The sequence below is a fragment of the Cavia porcellus genome, unplaced genomic scaffold (genome assembly GCF_034190915.1).
Source record: "Cavia porcellus strain 051 isolate PalLab524CR breed Dunkin Hartley unplaced genomic scaffold, mCavPor4.1 scaffold_18, whole genome shotgun sequence".
Taxonomy (NCBI): Eukaryota; Metazoa; Chordata; class Mammalia; order Rodentia; family Caviidae; genus Cavia; species Cavia porcellus.
The window spans coordinates 53,377,077-53,402,181 of NW_026947501.1; the positions used below are offsets into that span (position 1 = coordinate 53,377,077).

The 25,105-nt window shown below is 54.6% G+C and overlaps 1 protein-coding gene across 1 annotated transcript in view; it reads right to left on the bottom strand.

Annotated features, from left to right (window-relative positions):
- Positions 1-111: 111 nt before the first annotated feature.
- Fer1l5 (fer-1 like family member 5) overlaps positions 112-25,105 on the bottom strand; it is a 45,220-nt gene continuing 20,226 nt past the window's right edge. Inside the window, exons 17-54 of the mRNA XM_063230343.1 lie at positions 25,007-25,089; positions 24,839-24,933; positions 23,613-23,741; positions 22,891-23,068; positions 14,404-14,528; positions 13,904-14,004; positions 13,238-13,415; positions 13,011-13,166; positions 12,150-12,281; positions 11,206-11,369; positions 10,855-10,969; positions 10,198-10,300; positions 9,378-9,547; positions 8,980-9,289; positions 8,838-8,948; positions 8,658-8,735; positions 8,018-8,199; positions 7,661-7,822; positions 7,410-7,514; positions 6,344-6,490; positions 6,109-6,271; positions 5,957-5,982; positions 5,556-5,606; positions 5,363-5,470; positions 5,042-5,161; positions 4,687-4,848; positions 4,438-4,529; positions 3,931-4,101; positions 3,601-3,749; positions 3,262-3,401; positions 2,322-2,410; positions 2,036-2,131; positions 1,790-1,931; positions 1,469-1,568; positions 1,201-1,394; positions 963-1,072; positions 606-753; positions 112-517 (exon numbers count right to left, since the gene is read on the bottom strand). Coding sequence (XP_063086413.1) covers positions 299-517; positions 606-753; positions 963-1,072; positions 1,201-1,394; positions 1,469-1,568; positions 1,790-1,931; positions 2,036-2,131; positions 2,322-2,410; positions 3,262-3,401; positions 3,601-3,749; positions 3,931-4,101; positions 4,438-4,529; positions 4,687-4,848; positions 5,042-5,161; positions 5,363-5,470; positions 5,556-5,606; positions 5,957-5,982; positions 6,109-6,271; positions 6,344-6,490; positions 7,410-7,514; positions 7,661-7,822; positions 8,018-8,199; positions 8,658-8,735; positions 8,838-8,948; positions 8,980-9,289; positions 9,378-9,547; positions 10,198-10,300; positions 10,855-10,969; positions 11,206-11,369; positions 12,150-12,281; positions 13,011-13,166; positions 13,238-13,415; positions 13,904-14,004; positions 14,404-14,528; positions 22,891-23,068; positions 23,613-23,741; positions 24,839-24,933; positions 25,007-25,089 — 5,104 coding nt within the window. The 3' untranslated portion in view covers positions 112-298. The remainder of the gene's footprint in view (positions 518-605; positions 754-962; positions 1,073-1,200; positions 1,395-1,468; positions 1,569-1,789; positions 1,932-2,035; positions 2,132-2,321; positions 2,411-3,261; positions 3,402-3,600; positions 3,750-3,930; positions 4,102-4,437; positions 4,530-4,686; positions 4,849-5,041; positions 5,162-5,362; positions 5,471-5,555; positions 5,607-5,956; positions 5,983-6,108; positions 6,272-6,343; positions 6,491-7,409; positions 7,515-7,660; positions 7,823-8,017; positions 8,200-8,657; positions 8,736-8,837; positions 8,949-8,979; positions 9,290-9,377; positions 9,548-10,197; positions 10,301-10,854; positions 10,970-11,205; positions 11,370-12,149; positions 12,282-13,010; positions 13,167-13,237; positions 13,416-13,903; positions 14,005-14,403; positions 14,529-22,890; positions 23,069-23,612; positions 23,742-24,838; positions 24,934-25,006; positions 25,090-25,105) is intronic.

Below are 25,105 nucleotides of genomic sequence, written 5' to 3' on the forward strand. Positions count from 1 at the left end.
TGCTGAGAGCCTGTTTGCACTGGGGAGACCAGGCAGCATGGTTCCTTGGCCCTTGAGAGTCCTTTCATGCTGTCCTCAGCCCCCCAAGTAAATGACAAGGTGGGTCTGCTACAAAACATGTTTATTTCAGTGAGAAGTTATGTCTCTGCTTGCCCCGGTGGACATAACAGGCAGAATAACCTTGCCCCTTGTGCGTGTCCTTTAAAGCGGAATCAGGGCTACTGGAAGCCCAGGGGACGGCTGACATCAGGCAGGAGAGCCAGGCAGACACACTGAGATCAGTCTGGGGACCTCAGTCTTAGGGAGTTGGAAGTTCTGGGTAGATGTCATCCAGGTGCTGATTGGGAGCCTGGAGGAGTGGCAGCTGGTGGTTTGTGGAGGGCTGCAGGCTTGGAGCCTGGGTGGCAGCGGGGGAAGGACTGGCATTGCTGACAGTGGGTGAAGTGAGGAGGTTATATATTTTAATGGGCGTCTGCATCCGGAGACCAGGGCGGATCCAGTTCATGGCCAAGTAGTTCTGCAGAGGAGCAACAGTGGGGTCAGGCTGAGCCAGCAACTGGAAAGTTCACTCCTCAGCTGTGCCCGTCCCCGAGCTGGCCACTCACCGGAGCTGAGTAGATAAATTTGAACAGCAGAAACCCTATGCCCAGCAAGAGTAAGAAGGTTAGGATTTTGCATCGGTAGCGTTTGCAGAGGCCGAGGCACAGGGTTCGAATAGGAGAACGCAGCCACATGAACGCGCTGCTTGCACGTCTGCCCTTGCCGGGAGAGAGCCAGAGAAGGCAGGGGAACCTGGTCAGGTGCTCCAGAGCAGAGGGCTTTCCCTTCAGGGTGCCCCAGCCCAAATCTGTGCTCTACAGTTTGTAACTGAGCTGCACAGTAGGAAGTGACTGCCCCCTGTACCCCATGGACAGAGGGACAGAGGACTGAGACCCTCGGAGACCCCGCCCTGCAGGCCTTACAGGGGAGGGTGCAGTGTGGGGTACTGGTTGGGCTCTGACTGGCCTTGCCCTGCTGGCCTGGTCAAGGCCTCCTTCTCTGACAGGACCTCCAGTGTCATCTTCACCTTGCCCTGGGGACACATGGGTGGGGCGGAGCTCAGCAAGGGAGGTAGGTAGGACTCCTGCTGAGGACAGGGAGGGAAGGTGCAGCTGAGGTCCCCTGAAGGCTGCCGGAGCTGACACCTTCCCCAGCTCCTACCGATAGGCGCCACTTGTCATCTTCCTGGACCTGGCAGGGCCACCAGCCAGTTACAATTTTCTTCTTAAATAGAGAGATGCGCTCATGTGGGAGGGAGTGGGGCCATTTGGGCTCAGTGTCCAGCATGTGGAGAGAGCACTGCTTGGCATGCCGGGCTGGGTAGGGCATGTCCGACAGGTCCAGCTCCAGGACCCCTGGACCCAAGAAACAAAACCCCATCAGCAAAGGGTGCCCCACAGCCCCGGTCACCACCCAGAGCCAGCCTCACCCAGGAAGTCATCACTGGACAAGGTGTCGTTGTCCCAGATCTGGATGATGAGCCGGGCCGGGAACTTGGTAGATGTAGGGTCAAGACTCCATATGTAATCCTGGAGGACAGAGGACATGATGCAGCCTGCAAGGGTGACATCCCCAGGATACCTGCGTAGCCCACTCCATCCTGCAGTGACGGCCTGACTACCAAGGAGAGGGTTTCTGCCCGCAGACAGTTCCGAAGTCTGTTCCTACACGCACGTCACTGCAGATGGGGGTGTGGGGGGTGTGGGGGTGCGCTCTTAGGCCTGAGGCTCCACCCCTCCTTCCCGGGCACCTTGTGGCTCTCAATGCACACATGCTCTGCTGCCATGTAGTCCATGGTGAAGATGAACCGCCAGTTGAAAATGGCCTCCCCAGTCAAGGAGTGGTAGTGGATATCTGTCTTCTGCATGTCCTTCTCTAAACTGAACAGCCACCTGGAGCCAGAGTCCTCTCACCGCTCGCATGTCTGGTCCCCCTTCCCACCAGGCACAGTGGCAGCCAACCGCCAACCCCTACCCTGAGCAGGGCACCCCCTGACCCTTTGACGTAGATGTCGCTCATCTTCTCTCTGCTGAGTGCCTCGTCCACCAGGTCCACCTGTGCGGTTTTCCAGATAATGCAGCGCAGCTCGTACCTGCAGCAGTGGTGCTGTGAGCTGTGCCCTGTGTAGCTTCGAGGAGGGGTGAGGCCGGGGGCTGCCCACCAGGCTCCCGGCGAATTTGGGGTTCCTCTCTTCCCAACAGAGGAGGGTTCCTGCCTCTCAGCCTTTGAGGACAGTTGGGGCTCAGCTGAAATATGGTGATGGGGAGGTGGGTGCCACTGACCTCTTAGGCTCTCTAGTGCTGATTATGACAGGGGGGCCGGGGGGCCCCAGTTTCTGGGGAAAGATGTCCACCCACATTTGCACCTTGCCCTAGGATCAGAGGGAATAGCGCTTAAGGTAGGGCAGCCTGGCTTGCCCTCGAGCTGAGCCGCATCCCAGGGTTGTATCCCCACCCCACAGAGGGCAGAGAGCTGCCCCTTTCTCCTTTGGGGTGAGTATCCGGTTGTAGGCCTGGGGTACAGTGCCATGATTTCACTCATGACCGGGGTCGGGTGTGGCAGGCACCAGCTAGGCAGCCCTGGACAGAGGTGCTGGAGCTTAGAAGGTGGTGGGGCTTTCATTTACTAAACAGGCTGCCCCATGAGTGGGCTGAGGGTCAGGTGAGCACAGCCTCAGGCTCTGGAGCCCGTCACCAAGGGCAGGGCCTGAAAAGCTGAGAAAAAAAGCAGTCAAAGAGCAGCATAGCCAGCCTTGGAAAACAGGAGTAGGTTCTGTCCTTCCAGGCACTGGCACTAATTTTCCTCCCAAAATGACCCACTGGAGAAAAGAGACGTAATGAGAATGATGGTTTGACAGGAGCTCAGAAGAGGACTTTTCTCTAGAAAGCGCCTCAGCCGGAGTGCTTCAGGAAGTAAGCCGGAGGGCAGCAGATAATGAGGTCGTCCTTGGGGAGCCCACCCCGTGCTCAGAGCTCCTTGCCATGGACAGAACAGCTTGCAGCTGGCAGCCAGAAGCGAGGCTGGCCCGTCTGCACTGTGACCTTAGGTGCCACCTCTTCCGGGTGCTGGCTGCCAGGGTTCCTTAGTGCTTCCCCTAGCAGATGCAGGTGACTTTTCCAGCTCTGATGTCCTCTATTCCAGGTGACATCATTGAGCCATCTTATGGATATGTGCAAAACACATGTGTCGCACAGGAAGGGGGCAGCACCTCCAGTCTCGTACCTGGTCGACGCCTGGCTGGCTGTCACTGTACAGCGTGCGTGTCTCCACGTGCTCGGGCACCAGCCCCTGAGTGTGCAAAATGTACAGGGCCAGCCGTTCCTTCTTGGGGCCCAGACCTGGCACAGTTGGGGCTTCAGACTCTGGATTGGAAGGAAGGGACCACAAGGGTGTTAGCCCTCAAGGCTCCCTCCCCAGCCCAGGCTGGAGTGGACGAGTGGGGATCGGGGTAGGCTGTCCTCTGGCTCAGGGGTGATCCCCCCCCCCCCGCCCGCCTCTCCAGCCTGCAGCTCTTTGCTCCAAGGCCTGTGTCTCTGTTCTCAGACAGTGTGCTCAGCTCACCAAAGTTTTGCAGCGTGAATCTTTCCCCGCTGTATAAGACAGAGTCTCCCTCAGGGTCAAACACCGGAGGAGACAGCCCTTTCCGCTTGGCATATCGCTCCAGGAGGAAGCTCGGGGGCATCTGGTCCCGCCACGTAAATGGTCCTGACCTGTGAGAGGGACGATAATGTGGGTCCTGGGGGCGGTCTGCAGCTTGGAGCTGCAGGGTGTGCAGTGAGGGCAGTGTGGGTGGAGATGGGGCAGGTCCAGCCCTGGTTCCCCTCTTCTCCCAGGGGAGGCACAGGCACACCACTAGCCCCAACCCACCCGGCCCTGCACTGGTCCCCTCACTGGCAGTAGGACTTGGAGAGTCCGCACCGTGCCCCAAACCCAGACAGGAGGCGGTTCTCAAGGTCGATGACTGTGGTTCCAATCTCATCATCATGAGAAAACAGGTCAAAGTCGTACAGCTGGATGTGCAGGTCCTTCTCCAGGGGGATGGTACAGGTAAGCTCGAACATCCTAGAGGCCAGAGACTGTGATGGGCCAGTACTTCAGCCCAGAGGCCCCTTCTTGCCCCTGCGCCTGCATGGTGGATTTGGGAGCAGAGCACGGCACAGGCTGTGTCCACCGTCAGCAGCCCCTGGGCCCAGCTGGAAGCAACTGTTGGCCTAGGTTGTGGACTGTAGGTCCTTCCCAGGCAGAGTGCAAGGGAGGGCAAAGCTGGGCCTCCCATCCTCCTGTCCACCCTGCTGAGCCCCACAGCATGAGGTGGCTGCTGTGAGGAATGCAAGCCTCTGCTGGAGCTGCTGCAGCATGGCACGGAGGGGAGCAGTGGGCAAGGAAGGGGCGGCTCACGTGCCAAAGATGGGGTCCACGGTGTTGGGCTTGTACTTGTCCCGGCTGCCAAGCTTCGTGGAGCCCAGCTTCAGGATCACGTAAGGGTCGCACTAGGGGAGGGTCAGGAAGTGGTAGGCTTAGTGGTTAGGGCTGGTGGGACTGGGGCAGCAGTGAGCCCCTGGCATGGAGCCTGGGTGGGGGGTTGGCATTCTGGGGCTCAGCAGCCTGAGGGGCTCCAGGGTGGGGCTGGGCGGGCCCGCTCTTTACCAGGCCATTGTAGTCCTGGGGTTGCAGGTTGATGGCTCGAACCATGTACACCCGCACCAGGCACAGCTGGGGGAAGTCTTCTCTCTCCGGCCAAGCCAAGAACTGGCGTGGGGGCTGGGGGGCTTCTGGATTCTCAGGAAGGGGGTAGATGCGGAAGAGACCCTGGGGGCGGGGAGGGTGTTGGGGTGCAGCTCTGTAACCCCCAAGGAGGGTTCCTAGCCCAGGACCAGCAGAGGGGACGCAGGGGAAGAGGGCTGTGGGGACAGAACAGCAGGGGCAGCAGCGGCCTGCAGCAGGAAGCAGTGTTCAGCAGGATGCTGGCCAGAGCAGCGCGGTGGTTGTCTCGTGGACACACCTTGAACTCCCCTACCACAGGGCTGTCCGCCTTGGGCTGCTCCTGGTAGAGCTTAAAGGTCTGGCAGAAGTCCTGCAGGCCCTGGAAGGCTGGCACCGCCTCCAGCTCGCAGTCGTACAGCTGCAGGGCAGGAAGACCAAGCCAGGGTCAGGAGACAGGGGACCCCGGCTCCTGGGCCTTTTCCAAAGCCTCTAGTGGGGAGGGGAGTCTCTGCTCATCTCTGGGAACAACAGAAACGCCCCCAGACCGCCCTCAGAGGAACCGAGGCTGGGTCTGTGACCCTCCCCTGGGAGACGGCATGCCGCCCTCGGTCCCTCAGACCTTCAGCGTGTGGTAGCTTTGGTACTTGTACTTCAGGGACTTGTCATCTCCCGTGGCCCAGAACAGCTTGCTCCACCAGTCCACCTCGTACTCGTACTCATACTCCTCCTGGGGGAAGAGGGTGCTGGCAGCGGGCAGGGGGCCTCCCTCCCGGACCCACTGGCTCCGGTTCCTGGGACTGGGCCTACTTCACCTCAGCTTTGCCGGGCTTGAACCAGAACTTGTCATAGAGGAACCCTATGACCTAGAAGGCGGGAGGCAAGCAGTGTGAGGCCTGCAGTCCAGGGCTGGGCTCTGACGGCTCAGAAGACAAGGCTCCAGCCAGGCCATTTCCCTGGTTTCCTGCGTCCAGGAATCACCAGGCCAGGGTTGGGATGTGTGTGTTGGGGATGAGAACAAAATTCTGCTTCTGGAGTCCTCTCTCAGCAACTCTGGGGTGGCTCCTTGGGGCCTGGGTCTCAGAACTTAACAAAGCCCATGTGACTGTCACGTGCAGTCCTGGCTGAGGTCACACTGGGCACATCTGCCAGGACAGCTTAGCACCCCTCCTCAGGGACAGGGCTGTTCCCGTGAACAGCGGGGACGCTTGCCCACCTTCTGGTTCTTCTGCACAGACAGCACTGTGTGGAGAGACATGGCCGTGAGCCTCAGGAGGGCACAGGCCAAGGAGGAGGGGTACCCACCCTGTGGGGAACCAGACCCCCCAACCTTCAGGGGCCTAGGAAGGCGAGTGGACGGTGTCATACTTGGGAGCTGTGGGGGCAGGTAGTCTGGCGCCCAGGGGTCACAGAAGTAGGGCTGCAGGAAGTCGACACTGGCCTGGCCCACCACAGTCTGCTGCCCGAAGTTCTGGTTGTCCAGCACCTTCATCACCAGGGACTGCGTGTAGGCCTCCTCCATGGGCATGTACTGCCAGCAGGGAGAGCAGGCATGAGGGTCCCGGGGGAGAGGTAGGCTCCAGCCCCGTCCCGGGCCTCTTACCACTGTAAGCAGCAGTGCGGACTCGGGGAAGTTGGGGTTGGCCAGGAAGTCCTCGATGGGCTCCGTTTGTAGGGACTCGCCCCCGCACTCCACCAGCAGCTGGGGGTAACGTGCCCGCTTCAGGTTGCGGAGGCCCCAGGCCAGGACCTGCCAGGACAGAAGGGACATTCTCGTCATCAAGGCCTGGACACCAAGGTCCTTCCCTGAGACAAGGTGGCTGGGTCTTTTATGTCACCAGCCTTACCCATGAATTCCCTGTACCCACTCACAGAAGCAGGGGTTTCCTGACTTCTCAGGGGTCCCCATGTCACCCAGTTCATGGTTGCCCTGTGTCCTGGAGGACCCCACGGTCAGTCAGTGGCCCAGCACTCTGCGATGTCTCAACGGACACTGGGCACCTTGGGAAATGACCATGGCCTCTTCCTGTGGGCCACCTCTGGCCTACCAAGGGGACCAGCTGGGTTGCCTGGGCTTGAAGAGGCCTCCTGTCCCTGGGAGACCGAACCATCTTTTGCTGATTAGTAACTTTGTGGCAGGGTACAGATTCCAGCATGGGGACCTCCATGCTGCTCTCCAAAATCACATCCTGGTATTTGGTGTCTGGCAGGGCTGAGCCTTAACTGTGGCTCTTAGTCCCTGGTCACCATGCATGGAGTATGCTATCTCAGAGCCTCCATTTTATTTTGAGACAGGGTCTCACTATGTAGCCCAGGCCGGTCTGGAAATTTGCAGCCATCCTTGTAAGCTACCTCAGCCTCCCAAAGGCTGGAATTGCAGGCGTGGGCCACCATACCCTGCCCCATTTCCTACCCTGAAAAGCGTCTCTGTTGCCTGGTGGTGGAACTGAGGTGGGCATGAATGTTACTGCCCCTTGGCTGCCACCCACAGCACGGGCTTGCGGGAAAGTGATTCATGATGTGGCTGCAGAGCCTGTGCCCTCCATTCCCTCACCCTCCCCGTCCCCAAAGCATCTTCTCAGGATGCAAGCTTTAAACAGATGCTTAGGAAGGCCCAGCAGAGAGCTGGCGGGCTCCATGCTGCCTGGACGACCCCTCCTGACCCTCACCTCAATGGCCGTCTTCCTCATTGTGGGCTGGATGCTCTTGGGCAGCGTGTAGGCCCCGTCTTTCCAGGGAATGCTTAAGAGAGGCAGGTGCTTCTCTTTCAGCTTCTGGAGCACAAAAGGGGTGTAGGTACATGAGGCCCACCCCCAACCCAAGCAGATCCTTACAGGGCTGGCCAAGGAAGCCCCAGCCCTTTTGTGGGATGTGGGGTACGGGTGGCTCCACTGGCTGTGGACACTGTGGCTCCCAGTACCTCTGTCTCGAGGATCAGCTCACAGGATGCGAAGATCTCACACTCCTCCTCCCCCAGCTCTTTCACAAGCGGATGCCACCGTAGAGGCGGCAGCATCCAATCCCGCAGGTCCAGCCAGACCACTGGGGGCCACATGCTCCGTCCCCACAAGCTCTCCTTTCCCTGGAGGGGAGGAGACAGTCACAAAATGCATCGGCCAGAATGGAGGGGTCCGGCTCTTGTCCTGGGCTCCCCATAAGGATGGGATCTCAATGTCAAAGTTTGCACGGTGCTCTGTGCATGGCCGGCCCTCTCCCCTGGATGCTTTCCTCTAAAACACAGCCCCTCTTGCCTCCCACTCTGTCCATCCCACTGGACCTGCGCATCGCGCTGCCACAGCTCCAACACCACAAGTGGGGGGCTCTTCTGGGTGTCTTGGGGGCTCTCGTGCAGCAGGAGGTGCTGGAAGATGAGCGTCTGGGCCCACGTGGGCGCCGAAGAGCTAGGCCGGTGCTGGGTGCACTGGCTGTAGTTGAGGAAGACCACGCGCACAAAGGGCCCTGCAGGGTGGGCAGCCTGAGCGCGAGCCGGCTGACCTGGGTGTCCACCCGGAGGCCAGGGCATCGGGCTCCTTTCCTGTGTGCTCCATGCCCCCGAGGTGGAGGCCCAGGCTTCACTGTGGTGCACTGGGGATAAGGTTCCACGTGGCTGCTGCAGCAAGTGGCCCTGCAAGGTGGGCTGGACCCCCAGAGGACACAGTGCCTGGCAGCTGCCTCCAGGTCCCTGCCACCCACTGCCCTGGCTCAGACACACAGTGCAGGGCTCCTGCTCCTGAGCCCCGCAGTCGGCCTTCCTCACAAGGCTCCTCCCACTCGATGGGCTCATCTCTGTCCCCCTTCTGTCCTACAAGAGACATGTCTCTCCAGCATGACACCCTGGCTCTTCTGGTATGTATTATTCTGCTAGGTGACTTTGTTTGGCCTGGGGACAAGAGCTGAATGACAAGGGACATGCCTACCCTGGAACGCAACGATCTGCTTGGATATCAGATTCCGGGCCTGGTAGATGTAGCAGAAGAGCTGGTAGCAGTGGGGCTCTGGGAGGGAAGGAGCAGTGTCTGTCACCTGCCCCAAGGGGCCCTGCAGGTCCCCTGGCCCCCACCCTCAGCTGGTCCCAGAGCCCCCAGTCCAGCACTCACTGTGGAGGGTGTAGTAGATGAAGGGCATGGTGGGGAGCCGCTGGTCCCCCTGGGCCTGAGTCCAGGCCCGAGCCTTGCTCTCATCCTTCTTCCGTTTTTGTTTCAGGTCCATAGCCTGTGCAAGGACAGCCTGCCCTGAAGCACCAGTGCTTCCTGGGTCTCCTTAAGCCACGTGCCTCCCCTTTGGGTGCCACTGTCCTCCCAGCCCCCAGCTGCCGGTGGCCCACTGGGGTTGGTCCCTGCTCCTGCAAGTAGGTGTGGCTCAGCCCACAGGACCTTACCAAGGAGCCCTCCAGGAGGAATATAGGCGCCACGCCCGTGTCGATGTTGAGCGCCAGCCTGCGGTGCCAGCAGCGGCGGCGGAAGCGGCTCTGGGGCTGCGGGTCCAGGTGGAACCTGGAGCCCAGGCTGCCATACTCCCAGCCCTCCTCTCCCGCATCAGCCAGCCCCTGCTGCAGAGGAAGGCAGGCTGCGCTCCTGACACCACCCAAGAGGGCCGCACCTGTGACCTGGCCAGGCCCTGCCGAGGAGGGGCCTCACCATCTGCAGGAAGGACACGGTCTGCTCTTCAAGGCTCAGCTCGTCGTCATTGTGGTTCCGGAAGCGCATGCGCACCCAGCGTCGCCGGCGAGAGGAGTGGTAGTTCTTCTCCACAGAGGTCCACACCCGGGGCAGTCCTGATGGTGGGATCCCCACGCCGTACTCCCAGCCTGTGGGCGACACCAGGGCCTGCGAGTCCTTCAGTGGCTGGAGCTGGGGGCTTGGACTGGCCTGAGAGGGGCCCGAGACGGTCAGTGCCTTTCCTTCTACCCAGGGAGGTGTGGTCACACTGCCACCTGCCTGCCCTGGGCCTGACAGCCTGTGTTACAGACAGGGAAGGGACTCCCTCACAGCCACACAGCTGAGACCCTGTCTTCAGCCTGGGGCTGGAGGTCTCCAACCCATCACACCGTGGGTGACCGATATCTGTCCAGCGGTGCTCTGGGTCAGGAGGCAGTGAGGACACGCACTGTCTCCACTCTAGCTAGGGCCTGTGTTGGGGGGACAAGTGGAGTTCCTGAATCCTAGTGGCCAGGGACCCTCAGAAATCCAGGCTCATTCCACCCAGGAGCACTAGGCATGGTGGCATGTGCCTATAATCCCATCATTAAGGAGGCTGAGGCAGGAGGATCACCATGAGTTCAAGGCCAACTTAAACTACATAGTGAGATTCAAATAAATAAACACTCCGGGTGATTTCGCTGCTCAAGGCTGGTGGAAGAACCAGGTACCCCGAACTGCTCAGAACAGCCCTGTGGCTTGCCTAATTTAGAGTCCCAGGCCCTCCCACCTGCCTCTTGACCCTGATCGTAGCACTGACCCTCACTGTCCACTGCATGATTGAGTTCCACAGCCCAGTTCTTCTTAAAATGCCAGCCCTTGGGGCATGTCACCGTGTCCCGAGCTGGTACTGAATGTCCATTCTGCAGGGACATGGGGGCAAGGAGGAAGAGGGAGGAACTGGCCCACACACAGCTGTCACGGTGACCTCTCTTCCCCCAGACACAGTGCTGGCTGCTGTCTGCTGTCCCCCTGTCATGAGGGGCCTTGCTGGACTGTCACCTGCTCCCTCCCTGTTGAAACAGGGAGCTGCACTCGAGACTTGCACTGTCCTGGCCCAGTACATTGGCCAGCAACCACCTAGGGCTACTGCAAGGAATACAAAGGACAGAACCTCCCCACCTGCAGAGCAGTCTAGTGCCTGGTGCTGGGGCCCCAGTCCCTGGCAGGGGCCTGAGAGGGACAGCTGTCTCCCTCCCTTGGTCCTGATGTCTTCCGGACAGCACCTCTGCCTGCCAGCTTGGGGTCCAGGGTCCTGGTGAGGGGGAAAGTGCCAGAGGCTGACAACTCACCCAGGGCCCCATTGTGCATGAAAAGCTGGGCTCAGGCCTGGCTCTTTCCTCTACTCCTGCCCCCCGGCCCCTGCCTGGTAGCCTTGCCTGGCCCCCTCCCTGGAGGTGGTTTCAGTCCTGCTCACCACGTCGGTGTTTGGAGTAGCGGAGGGCACCCAGGTGCCTGTGCTGTCACGGTCCTGGTTCTCATACACCTCCTCCAGAACCTGGCTCTTGTTGATGTCTATGTCCAGGAGGAATCTGGGGATGGGAAGCTCCCACATCTCCCTCTGCTGGCCTCATGCTTCCCTCCGTGGCACCCCCATCCCAGGGCTGTGGGCAGGGCCATGTCTTCTGCATCCAGGCCCAGGGACCAGGCTCTGTGGCTTTGGGCTCATCTTGGGCTGCCACTCACTGGCCCTCGGAGGTGACAGGAAGTTCACCCCACTGGGATGCGACCAGGGGTATCCAGGCTCGGGCCTGCAACCCTGGCCTACCTCCTCTGGGGCTCCACTCTCCAGCTGTCCTGCCAGTGCCACCCTGGGGGCGCCTTGAACTCCGACTTGGGGAGGGCCTTGTGCCCCATGACGTCTGAGAAGTTGGGGCACTGGTAGAGGCCCTGCTGTCCCCACTGGTCTTTGTACTTGGCCTGATTCTCATACTGGAGGAGGAAGAGGCTCCGTCAGTGTCTTCTGTGGATGCTGGGCCTCACTGAGACCGCAACCTTAGATATGGCTACACTCCATTGCATGGGTAAGGAGACTGAGGGCTCAGGCCTCAACCCTGCCCCATGCTGCTTGGTAGTAGAGTAGGGTGGACACAGGTTAGAGCTGGTGCCTTTAATGGGACCTGCAGGAACAGAGGGCCTCTAGCGATATTCCTGCACCATACCCTAAATCGCTCTCCAGCTCCTCATCCTTGAGTTTAGACGCATGGTTGTCCCTTGGTGTCCTCAGGAAGAGATCCCAGGACCCCCTGGAATATTAGATCCTCGACTGCTATTGTCTTTTTGGTCCTTTCAGGGCCTGGTATTTGCATACAAGCTGTGGCCACCTGATGTCCACTTCAGATCCTCCCCAAGAGCTTACGTACCAATGCAAATGCGATGGAAGCAGCTGTTCCACCACACTGTTTAAGGAAAAAGCCCACACGTGTTCAGCACAGATGCCACCACCCCAGGCCAAACCCTGTGTTCCGCCCACAGTCACCAGAATCGGCAGGGGCATGAAGCTGGCCACATACACAGCATAAAACTAGGTGATGTCTCCATTTGGTGAGTTCAGGAGCTGGACACTCTAATCTTCCTTCCCTGAGCCATCAGAGCCATCAAATCTAGAGCTGAGCTCCCCATAATTACCTGGGTCATCAGGGACCGCCCAGCTCTTCCCTGTGGAGTCACTGTCCCTCGTGGGACCCAGCCCCCCAACCCCTAGCTGCTCACCGTCTCCGCGTACACTACCAGGTCGCCGTGGCGGAGCAGCTGCAGGTCCCTGCTGTCAGTGACGTCGCCCAGCCACATGCAGACCCGGAGATGGGCTGGGGACGCGTTCTGCTGTCCTTCCCCCTCTGGGTACTGAATCAGAGACAGATCCACCCCGCAGGGCACGGGAATGTGGGTGAGGCAGGGGCCCCGAGCTCCCTCAGTGGGTCACACCTGTCCCTTCTGCCTGCGCTTGAGAGCAGTGATGCGCACCCTAAGCTTCATGCTCACCTCGCGCAAGCGGGCTGGGGGCAGGGGGGCGAGGCGTGATCTGCAGCGTGCTCACTAACATGCGCTAAGTGCTGTGACCTTCAACACACCACAGAGTGGCGGGGATGAGTATCACCATCCCCTTTCTACAGAGGAGCAGACTGAGGCCTGGACACGGTTAGGAGTTATTGAGCCCATGAGCAGCAGAGCAGATGCAATCTCAGCAGGACAGGAAGGAATGTCATGGGCAAGAGAGAGGGGCTGAACTGGGTGGCGGGAAGAGCTAGGGCAGTATGTTTGGGGCCAAGGAAGTCCAGGGGCTGAGAGGGAGGTGGCACCTTCTCCAGGAGGCAGAGGGATACCAGGGAAGATCCAAATCTATGGCATTATATATTCTGGAGATCACCCAATCGTGGTCCAGCAGGTACAAGACCAAGTGGTGGCCGTGAGGGTAATGGAGGTGGAGGATTAGGGGACCATGGTGGAGGACATGGATGTGGCACCAGCCTGCAGCTGATGAGGACAGGCCTTTGTCTTTCTCTGGGGTCATAGGCCAGGTAGTGAGAAGCTGCCCCATCCTCGGGAAGGGGCAGGGTTCCCCCTGCTCCCCACCTGCAGCAGGAGGGTCTGGATCTTCCCACAGAACCTGCCAGAGTGTAGGGGCCCCGCCGGGGAGAAGAGGACGGTGTGTGCGGGCACCCGGGCGAAGGCCACGCGCTGCTCCTTGGCTATAAGCCAGATCATCACATCCGGGAGGCTCCTCTGGGGCTGGGGACAGGGAGCCATCAGGACCTGCACAACAGCTCCCAGCCCTACTCCGCCCCCTGGCCAGCACCCACCTCGGGGAGCACAGCATTGAGACGGCGTAGCCAGCCCTCCACGGTGGGCACCATGTCCCTGGGCTTGGCTTCCTTGGCCTTCTGGGCCAGCTCCTGCAGGAGGAGGCTGCGGAGCTCCCACCTCTTCCTGTCCAGGTCAGTGGCTCTGGGCTGATCTGTCATGCAGGGCAGAGGGCGCCTGTGGGCAGCACAAGAATGGCAGGCAGCCGGGCTAGGCCTCTCTCCTGTCCCCCATGTCTCTGCCTCTGGTCCTATCACAGGCTGAGACCCTGCCCGGCACATAGCTGGCCTGGCCTGGGAGCTCTGCCCATCAAGTGTCCGTCCTGTACCTAGGACCAGCCATGGAGGGGACACAGCCAAGACAGGAATCACCCAACCTGGGATAGGGGCTGAGAGGCTTTCTGGTAGCCTGTAGGACAGGCAGCTTCCCTGTGGGGCCCTGCGGGGTGGCAGAAACAGTGAGGAGAGCTGTGGAGACCCTCAGTGTGGGCCTGACAGGCATGGAGCCACGCAGATCTTTGGGGGTAACGAAATGTGGCTGAGGTGTGGAGTCAGTGCCAGAAGGGGCGACCAGGCCATGTTTGCAGAGCTAGACTCTAGCGGGACAGCATGGGGTTGGGGGGCGGGGCTCGCAAGGCCCAGCCCCTGGCCCACAGTGCCAGCTACCTGCAGTCCTCCATCAGCTCCTGCAGCAGCTTTTCCCACTGTGGGAGCAGGGCAGGGTCCCTCGGGTTACGCATGGACCTCAGGGTGTCCAAGTTGGCTTTCTGGCAGGAGAGAAAGGAGAGTGCCAGGCTCAACACAGAGGTCACATGGCACAGGGCAGGGCTGAGGGCGATTTCATTCAGGACTCAGGACCTTGCCAGGCACTGGGCCTAGCAGTCCAAGGCTGTCACATGTGCTAGTCAGGCTCCCAGACCCCCACTTCCTGCTACCCAGCAGAAGAAATGGGCAGGAAGGAGGACCTGGGATGGGTGGGCCTGGGAAGCAGTGCCCGGGAACAGTAACTGGGCAGACCCCACTTCCCTGGCAACCAGGGAGTGCTTTGCCCGGCCATCTTTGCACCTCGGTGCCCAGCGCCTCCCCCAGCGCCCTGTGCTGCTCTGGCGTGGATTCACGGTGCTAAGAGTGCCTAGGGCCGAGGTTTCCAGGCTCTGTGCACTCACCAGGCGGTCCCTGGCGAACTGGAGCAGGTTGAGGCAACGCATTCGGAGGCTGACGTCCTCCCAATTGGATGTCACAGCCACCACTGGCTTGGTGTTGTACCAGGGGATGTAGTAGTAGATGTTGCCTGGGACATGAGACACAAGGTGGGGTGGGGTGCAGGTGTTGGAAGGGTCTCAGGGGTCTCCCTCAATGTGCCCCACCTTCTCTCTTTTTTTTTTCTTCAGACAAGTCTTGCTAAATCACCTAACTGACCAGGTTGGGGTCAAATTTGTGATTCTCCTGCCTCAGCTTCCCAGAGTGCCTGGATTACAAGTGTGCACCATCAAACCCAGTCATGTCCCTGTGAGGGACCTCCTATGGGCGACTTTTGCTCAAGGACACATTGTGTTGACTACACTAGTGGGCCCCCTTCTAGATGCTGGCTGGGGCCTGACCTGTGTCCTCTGGCAACCCTGGCTTTCTCTGCACAGTCTCCGGCCTCCAGGTGGGAGAACCCAGGCTTGTGATGGCCCAGAGGTCATCACACAGGCACCCGGCTCCAGGCCAAGTTCGGAACCTCAGGGGAGACACCAAGGCAGGGGCCTGTCTTCAGACTGAGGTGGTCCAGGAGCCAGAGGAATGGGTTTGGTTCAGGGCAGCAGCCCCCGAGGACCTACCAACACAGAGGTCCAGGTGGGGAGTAAGAGTGATAAAATCAGTGACACAAAGCCAGGTGTCCTGGTATGTGGTCATAATCCCAGCACACCAGGTTGCCGAGGCAACCCTCAGCAGGGGTCAACACTGACCTTGGATTTCCAGCTTGTCTGCTCCAGACCTGTGAGAGAACCCATTTCTCTCACTTCAGCCACCCCGTTGTGCACGTAGCACAGCACCCTCAGGGCCAGGAAGGAGCTGGGGAAGTAACATCCCACGGAAAGGGCCAGGCCTGCAGGCTGGGCTGGGAGAAACTGCCCCTGGCCTGAGGATGAGATTCAGGCTGCCTGCGAAGGCCATAGGCTGTCATACAAAGAAGTTTAACCTGGTGCCTGATTGGAGAACGAAACTTCAGCTGACCTCAAAGTCCCAAGAAACTCAGAAAAAGGAGCTGGTTAGAAGCCAAATACATCTCTCCTGCCCCAGTGAGCCCACGCCTAGGCATCTACCCGAGAGGAGGCCATATGAAGCCTCAGCAAGTGACCCTGAACGTGCTCCCCAGCTCTGACCAGAACGACCAAAGTGGGAATGGCCCCGAAAGCCTGCTGCAGACAAGCAATAAACCATGGTGCACACCTGGCCTGTTTCTCCATGGTGTTGGTTCCAGCATGTCTCACGGGTACCAAAGCCCCCAGATGCCCAAGGTCCTGATAGAAAATGGCAGCACATTTGCCTATAACCTATTTATATTCTCCTGCATCCTTTGAACCACTTCCAGCTGACTTATATTGCCTAGGATCAAGTAAATGCTATGTAAAATGGCTGGAATGAACAGATGCAAGCGGCATTGAAGGCGGCACCAGGGATTGAAACCAGGGCTTCTGCACTGAGGAAAACCCCCAGTCCATTTTTAGGTTGAGATACTCTTGCTAAGTTGCTCAATTTCTCAGGCTAGGCACAAACTTGCCATCCTCCTGCTTCAGCCTCCCAGAGTGCTGGGATGACAGATGTCACCACAAACATCTGGCTCTGATGCAATTGTTTTTGAGTAACATTGGCCTCCGTCAGCCAGATGCATGGAGCTGGGATGTGTGAGGCCCCGCCCACCTGCATTCTCAGGACACTGTGCTGTGCAGCGGCGAGCACCTGCTGCAGCTCTGCCTGACCTGATGCCAAGTAGATTTGTGAGCTTTTCCCAAATGAACCGATGGGCGGAGAAGCCAGAGGCCCGAGGACCCACATGGCATGGTTTCGTTCACGTGAGACTGAAACAGAAATGGTGAAAAGGAGAGAAGAGAGCGACTGCCAGGCTGGGGCGGGAGCAGAGCAGACAGTCCCTTGGCCCTTCGAGATCTGAAGGGATGAGTCTGCTTTGGGATTATTAGGGGACGCTGTGGCTTGGGTACATTTCCACGGATGTGTTGTCCTCGGACTAAATGCTGAGTTAAGAAGTAAACAATTGGAAAGGTGAAAGGGACCATCAGTACTAACAACACAGCACGTACCAAGGGACAGGCCAAGGGGGCAAGGGGATGGTGACTGCTGGGCCATTCCAAGTCAAAGGATCATTGCGACCTTGACAATGCTGAGGTCTAGGATTACCCAGAATATGGCCGAAAGAGACAACAAGACGAACATGGAGAGAGATTTTAAAATACAGAGGGCAGCTGGGTGTGGCAGTGAACATCTGTCATCCCAGCGCTCTGGAGGCTGAGGCAGGAGGATTGCAAGTTCAAGCCCACTTTAGGTGACTTAGCAACTTAGCTGTTGCAAAATTAGAAAAGGGCTGCGGGTGCAGGGCACAAAAGAAAAGAAGAAGTAACTTACAAAATGAAAAATCAGAATTGCCCAAAGCTGTTAGAAGGCACCAGATATGGACTCTGGCTCCAAGGGAATCCTCAGGAGGGTAAATAAGCAGAGACCCAAGACAGCCGCTCTCTGCAGGAGCTCAGGCCAAGATGCAGTTTTCCTTTTCTGCCCTTGGCTGGCTTACAAAAGCAACACGGAGAAGGAAAATAAGCCTGATTCCAGCAGATAGAGACCATGTCATGTGCAGACTCCGACTACACATCCTGGCTGCCAAAAGCAACCCGGGCTGCTGCAGGAGCCCTGTGGGCTGCCGGCTGCAGAGGCACCAGGAAGAGAACTGCGATGACAGGTGACAGCAGGAAGCAGGGGTCACAGACAGGGCCAGCGAAAACCCTGAGGGAAAGGCGGAAACAAGAACCCGGCACTCACCACCCAGGAGGGGGACAAAGCAAACCAGCAGCTCGGAAGAGAACAGAGAAGGCGAGGAGCCCAAGAACCAGCCCTCGCTGACACCCTAAGAGGGCACAGAAAGGAAGACAGGAAGAAGGAAAGTCACCCAAAGACAGCAGAAAGAGTCAAAAAAGGATCTGAGAGAAAACAGCAGACACAGAGGAAAACGAAGGAGAACCATTAAACCCATAAATGGAACCCATCACTGGAGCAGAGTCAATGCTTTAACCTATAATTTAAGACCACTCCCATGGGGAAATACAGGCAGTCTGCTGGTGGGGTTTTTCTTTCCCACAAATGCTGCCTGAACAACAATAGCCACATACTACTTAATTCAAAATGAATCACAGAGCTCACTGTAACAATTAAACCTATAAAACTTTTACAAGAAAGGAGAAAATTTTCATGACCTTGGGTTAGGCAAAGAGTTCTTAGATACGACTCCATAAAAGAAAAAAGTAAACTGGATTTGATTTAAATTAAAAATATAGCATCTGGGGGCCTGGGGTTTAGCTCAGCAGCATAAAAGCCTGCCTGGCAAGCATGAGGTTTTAAGTTTGATCCCCAGTGCCAAGAAAACAAAAGTAAGGGAACTTCACCGGGGATTTAGCTCCGGATCCCCGGTACAAAGAAAAGGGGCGGGGGGAATATATATATATAGCATCTGGGGGCTGGGGGCTGGGGATTTAGTTCAGTGGCAAAGCGCCTGTCTGGTAAGCTCAATGTCCTAAGTTCAATTCCCAGAACCAAAAAAAATTAAATTTTAAAAATCAGTAATTAAAAAAGACATGATTCTGGCTAGGCATGGTGGCACATGCCTGTCTAGCACTTGGGAGGCTGAGGCAGGAGGATCAGCAGTTCTAAAAATAAACAAACAGGGCCAGGGATTTAGCTCCAACACCAGCCTTGTAAGCCTGCAGTGTTGAGTTCATTCCTGGTCCAAAAAATAAATAGATAAAAATAAATAAACCCCCAAAACAAAAAGACATCAACAAAAAAACACTACCATTAGAAAATAGACAAACCACAGGCTATTAGAAAATCAAATATCTGATGAAAGACTTGTATGCAGACTATATAACCAACTATTACAACTCAATAAGATAAACCAATTAAAACATAGATTTCAACAGACACATCAAAGAAGGCTGATGGTTAATCACATGGAAAGATGCTCAGTATCATTAGATGTAGGAAACAGAAATTAAAACCACAATGAGACACCATTACATGCCCACTGTCATAAATGCAGTAGGAAAGAGAGAGAAGATTAAACACTGATGTGGACATAAGAAACTGAAATCATCTTAAACAGCTGGGGAAATATAAAATGGTGCAACCACTTTAGAAAAGTTCAGCAGTGCCTTACAAAACCAATCCACATTTGAATATTTCACCCAAGATAAATAGAGTATAAGCTAGGAGTGGTGGCTCACGCCTGTAATCCCAGCACACCAGAGGCTGAGGCAGGAGGATCATTGTGAGTTTGAGGCAGCCTGGACTACAAAGCGAGCTCAAATTCAGCCTGAACTGCATAGTGAGACCCTGTCTCAAAAAGACACAAAGAAACCCAAGAGTATATCCACACCAGGACTTGCACCTGAAAGTTCACAGTAGCGTTATTCTTAACAGCCAAGAAGCAGAAACAACATCCGTCCCTGGAGATCGCTGCCTTTATGAGATGGAACACACTTTCCTCTTGCTTGCTTTGCAGAGCTAGGGAGTAAACCCGGGGCCCTGGGCACCCTAGGTAAACAGCTCTGCCTCTGAGCTGTCCCCAGCCCAGCTACTTGATAATAAAATGGAACGAAGTAGCGTGCGTGCCTCGCCATAAATAGACCACAAAACCTGGTGTAGTGTGCAAGAAGCCAGTGCAGAGACCATGCACTGTATGGTTTTGTTTATGCGAAGTAGTCAGAAAATAAACACACAGCAGCAGGTGAGCGGCTTGTGGGCTTAGGGAACCCCACCAAACAGCACTGAGGGTTTCTTGGGGTGATGGAGATGTTCTAAAACTGGGGGGGAGGTGTGATTGTCCAAATCTTACTAAAAACAATTTTTTGGTTTTTTACTTGATTTTTAAAATAATTTTTTTTTTGATGTGTGGTATTGGGGATTGAATCGTCACATTAAGCCACATTCCAAGTCCTTTCTAGGTTTTTTTTTTTCCTTTTTTTTTTTTTTTTTTTTTTTTTTCTGGTCTTTTTGAGACAAGGTCTCAAGGTTTGAGACAAGGTTCAGGAGGGCACTGAACTCACCGAGTAGTTCAGGCTGGTCTCAAACTCATGGCAATCCTCTTGCCTTAGCCACCCGAGTGCTGAGGTTACTGGCATGTATCACCACACCCGGCTATTTTTAAAATTTTGAGACAGGGTCTTACAAAGTGACTATATTGTCCAGGCTGGTCTTAAACTTGCAGTCCTGCCCCAGAGTACAGGGATTACAGGCATATGTTATTGTGCAAAGCTAAAACAAGTGAATTTTATGCCACATAAATTTAATATATTTATGGTACATACCTTTTATGATACGTAGGTTGTACCACCAAATAAAAAAAGATTTCACTCATCAACATAGGTACAAAAATTTCCTAAACAAAACTTGTTGGTAAGCATGAGGTTGTGAGTTCAATCCCAGGTATCTAATAATAATATTAATAATAACTTGTAAAATGCTGAGGACGCTGGCACAGGCCTGAAAGCCACCTATTGGGAGGCTGAGCAGGAGCCCAGGCTCAAGGTCAGCCTGGATGACTCAGTGAGACCTTATCTGAAAAAACTTTTTTAAATAAAAGCACCAAAGTGTACCTCAGTGGTGTAGTATTTGCTAGCATGTATAAGGCCCTGGGTTCTATTCCTAGTACTTCCCCCACCCAAAAAAAGAAAAAAATGCAATGTATAATAAAGGTAATATTAGGGATACATGCAGTTTTACTGGTATAATTCCATTGTATATTATACACAAGAAGAAAATATTGAGTGAATTGGCATAGGATAGAGGAATAAATTAATGGAACAGAATAAGCATTCTGTTATCTAATTTTCAGCAAAGGTGAACTCAGCAAAACTAACTCAGTGTGGGAACACACTTTTTCAGCAAATAATTCTGAACTGGATATATATGTAGAGAAAAAGAACCTCAGCCCCTCCTTCACACCATACATAAGAAATCAGTCAAATTAGATAGAAGCCTAAACATAGGGTTAAAACTATAAAGCTTGCAGAATAAACAATGGCTTCATGATTTGGGGCATGTGTGATGTAATGGAATTATTTCTTAGACTACATCATGTATTAGCCATAAAAGAAAAAGTCAACAAGTTGAACTTCACCAAAATTAGAAATGCATGACCTTTAAAAGATACTGTTTAGAAACTAAAAAGCCATGCCATAGACCGAAAAACATGAGCAAAATATCTCGAACAAAGGACCTGTATCCAAAATATAAAAGAACGCGGGCAATTCGGCATAAAAAGACACCCTCAGGAAACAGTCTCTTTGCCACAGAAAGCTGTAAGAACATCCGATTTTCCATATTTTACATCCGGTGGTGGGATCATGGGTACACAGCCCTAGCAAGAGATTTAATATACAAATCAACAGAAAAATAAAGCCAAATGGAATAATGGATAAAAGAGAGGAACAGATTTTTTATTTTTTATAGATAAATAAATGCCTGTATCTGTATGAAGAGGCTTAACCCTCATTTATAATCAGGCAAGAGCAATTCAGGCCCAGTGAGATACTGTTTCACATTCACTAGATTGGCAGAAATTAAAAGGCTGGGCAAGAAATCCTGGTGAGAGCGCAGCGTTGAAGGAATTCTCATACCATTCTGATGAGAGTGTAATTTGGAATAATCACTTTTGTCTAGCGATTCTCCTCCATTCCCAGGTATATAATTTAGAGAAAGCCTTGCACTTATGACCAGGAGACATGTACAAGACTGTAACAAGATTATTATACTACCAAAAAGAGACACAACCTCCCTGTCTACTGAGCCACATAATTTGTGGTGTAATCATATGGTAACATATATACACAGTGAAGATGAACCTGGATGAAAATGTAACGTTGAACAAAAGATCTATGTTTGCAAATGAATAGGATTGAGAGTCCACTTGCATAAAAAATGATGGTATGCTTTTTACAGGCCTGTACACAGGGGGTCAAGATTAAAATGAAGCAAAGGCTGATAAAACACAGGAGACAGGACCACAGTTTGCAGGGGCAAAGCCAGACAGGGACACTTTATGACACTGACAACTTTCTATTTTCTAAGCTATGTGGTGAGTTCATGGGAACTCATTCTTTTTAAAACTTTATGACACTGACAACTTTCTATTTTTTAAGCTATGTGGTGAGTTCATGGGAACTCATTCTTTTTAAAACTATCAATATATTTATATATTTTTGTACACATTTATCATAATACAAAAAATATAAGAACGCTAAACTAAATGAAAAAGACCAGGCACACACGATCACATATTGTATGCATGCGGAATGCACAGACTAGAGACAGGAAGTGGAGTAGTGTTTGGAGGTGAGAGAGGAGTGAAGAGCAAGCACGAGTGGGCCTGGGGTTTCTTTTTGGGTTGAAAAAAACTTTCTAAAAATGACTGCGGCAATGGTTGCGCGATGCTGTGAATGTGCTGAAATCCACAGGATCACGTGCTTCAGACAGGCACACGGTATGGTGTGGAATTATGTCTCAGCAAAGCTTTGGTTTAGAAAACAGGCTGAGGAGTGAGGTGCACGGAAAGGCTCCCAGTGAGTGACAGGTGAGGCTGACAAAGATGGGAGGGAGAAAGTATTGTTCCATTACAGGGGTTCTCAAATTTTAGCATGCACCCAAATCACACTCTGTTAAAATCTCCAGGTTACCTGAATCCATACTTGTGGAGTGAAATCAAGAGTCTGTGTTTCTTTTTTTTTTTTAATTTGGAGACAGGTCTTGCTATGTAGTTCGGGGTGGCCTTACACTCACTACGCAGCCCAGGGTGACCTCAAATTCATGGCAATCCTCCTGCCTCAGCCTCCTGAGTTCTGGGATTACAGGCATGTACCACCATGCCCAGCTACTTTTTGTGGTACTAGGGATTGAACTCAGGGCCTCAGACATGTTAAGCAAGCACTCTACCACTGAGCTATTCCCCTGGTCCTTTAAACAATTTTTTTATTATTAAGACAGGGTCTCACTAAATTGCCCAGGCTGTCCTCGAAATTGCAATCCTTGTGCCTCAGCCTCCTGAATAGCTGGCATTAGAGCTGCTTGTTACCACACACAACCAGAATATGCATTTCTAACAAGCATGCAGGCGATGCTGCTGGCCCCGGGACTTTGCTACCCCACAGTGCTCATGTTAGTGCCTAACAAGTCTATATTGGATGAATGAGTAGGTAGGTGGTTGGGCGTTTGAGATGGTGGGTGCTTGGAGTTGAATGGCTGAATGGATGGATATATAAATGAAGAGACAGATGGAGGGTGGATGGTAACTGGATAGATGGAGGGGAGGTGGTTTGAGGGAGCGGGAGAAATGGGGTCAGGAAAGTTATGGAGCATCATGGGAAGGACTTGAATTTGACAGTCACCATCGTATATCACAGGGCTGTACTGGGTGGCAGACACCAGAGGCTTGTAATTCAGGTCCATCTTGTTTCCGTAGTGGCCAATGCTGACCTCGAACTGGATGAGGTCTTTAAAGTTGGGCATCATGGTACAGGACAGGAAGATGACACACAGCCCATACTTTAGGCGGTTCTGGTGTTTCTAGAAAGACAGCACACAACCCCAGGTACAGCCAAGGATGGACAAGACTGTACTGCAGTAGGGAGGTGAGGAAGAGATGACCTGTTCTCTCAGAAGCCCCTTGGCTCCCGTTAGGGTTCAAGATTACTGACCACTCCTCTCCTCCCTCCTCCTCCGAGGGCCTTGTAGACTACAGTGCCCTGTTAGGCTCAGCTCCCTTCTTCCATTCCATCTATCCTGGCCCGGCTCAAACTGTGAAGACTGATGAGCCCCTAATCTGCTCCTCCTCCACGGAGCCCAGCTGGGTGCCTGTCAGCCCTGGCCAGCTAGGAACCCGGGGCAGCTAAGGGACCTGAGCTGGAGGGGGGGGGGGTGTCAGCTCACTTCCTGCTGGTCACTGACTCTGCCTGTTCTGTTTCCACAGTATCTCTGGGATCTGTCTCCTTCCTCCAGCTCTCCTCTGCTGTATCCTCATTTCCCTGCACCGGGTAACCCCAACTCACTCCTCTCCAACCTATTCATCTGGGGCCAGGGAGGGCCGGTTAGTGATTTCTCCCCCGGTTACCTCTATCCTGGCCACTTCGTGGGAGAGATCCTTTATGGTACTGCCTTGATGGGACTTGATTTGGGTGGTTAACTCCAGGAGGACTCGACCTCGGTAAGATAAGCCATCCCCAACAGGGTCAGGAATACTCTGGGAGGGACAGAACAATGGAGGGAAAAGGGAACAGAGTGATGCTTCTTCCCGGAGGCCTAAGCATAGAGGAAGCGTCCAGATCTCCAACCATAATCCAGGAGACAACTCCAGATCCCCAGATACCTCCGCACCAGGCAGCCTCTGGACCCAACCCCTCTTCTGCCCCTTAGCAGCCAGCACTCCTGTGGCTCCTTCCACCCACCAATGAATTTAAGAGACCTTGCACCAAATGCTTAGGCTTAGGAAGCACTATTATAACTACAGCATATGCTGTCTGCCTGGCCAATCAGGACGTGCCCTGCCTCCTTGGTGACAGGGATTGGTCCAAAGAAAGCACATGTGACCTAAAAAGACCAATCAGAATGCTTCCTTAAACTAGGGCGTGGTGGTTCCTGCACATAATTCCAGCACCACCGGAAGCTGAAACAAGAGGATTGGGCGTTCAAAGTTAGCCTGGGTGATTTAGTGATTTAGCAAGAATTTTTTTCAAAATAAAAATATTTAAAATGGATTGAGGATGTAGTTTAGTAGGCTCTGGATTCAATCCCCAGTACCATAAAGGAAAAAAAAAAAAAATCTTGCATTGCTTGGGTCCTGGTTCCCAGCGGGACAACAGACAGAGACACACAGAAGAGAATGAGGGGAGATGTTAAAGGCTGAAGGAGAGGAGAAGGAAAGAACCTCGTACAGGCCTTCAAGGCTTGGCGCCTGCAGCCCTTCTTGGCCTCCTCCTCTTTTCCTTTCCCAATTTAGCATGGCTTCTGGCATTTATCACCTGTTGTTTGTTGGTTTTGTTAAGACAGGCTGGTCTTGAACTCAGAGATCTTCCAGCCTCTGCCTCCCAAGGGCCATGCCAGGTCCTCACTTGTCTTGAATAACCTCATGCTTCTCTGTGTTTACCTGTGTTTCCTTTCTTCCTGCAGAACTCTTATATAGGTCTCAGTGGCCCTTGCGCTGTTCCTTCCTCCCCCGTTTGTGTCCCACATACAGGCAGCTCCAATGGGCAGAAATCAGGGCCAACACCGCCCCCCCCCCCCCCCAGCTCCTAGGCCCATTTTAGCGCCAGTGTTCCCTGAGCTGCTGGGAAAGCTTACGGCAGCTTCTTCCTGGATCCTCATCGGGGCCTGAGGACCCCCGTGAAGAGGCAGGAAGCAGGGGCCGAAGCAGGGCAGGAAACCGGAGTAGAGTCCTGCAAGGAGAGCCGTGACAGGGCAGGCAGGGCCGGGGTGCGGGTGCGGCGGGAGGTCCGGCCCTGGGCTTGCCTTCAATCTCCTCTCCAGTGGAGGAGATGTGGCTGAGGGACAGGCTGGCTGCGCCAATCTCCTCTAGGCAGTCGTTCCTGGCGCTGTGGAGACAGTACT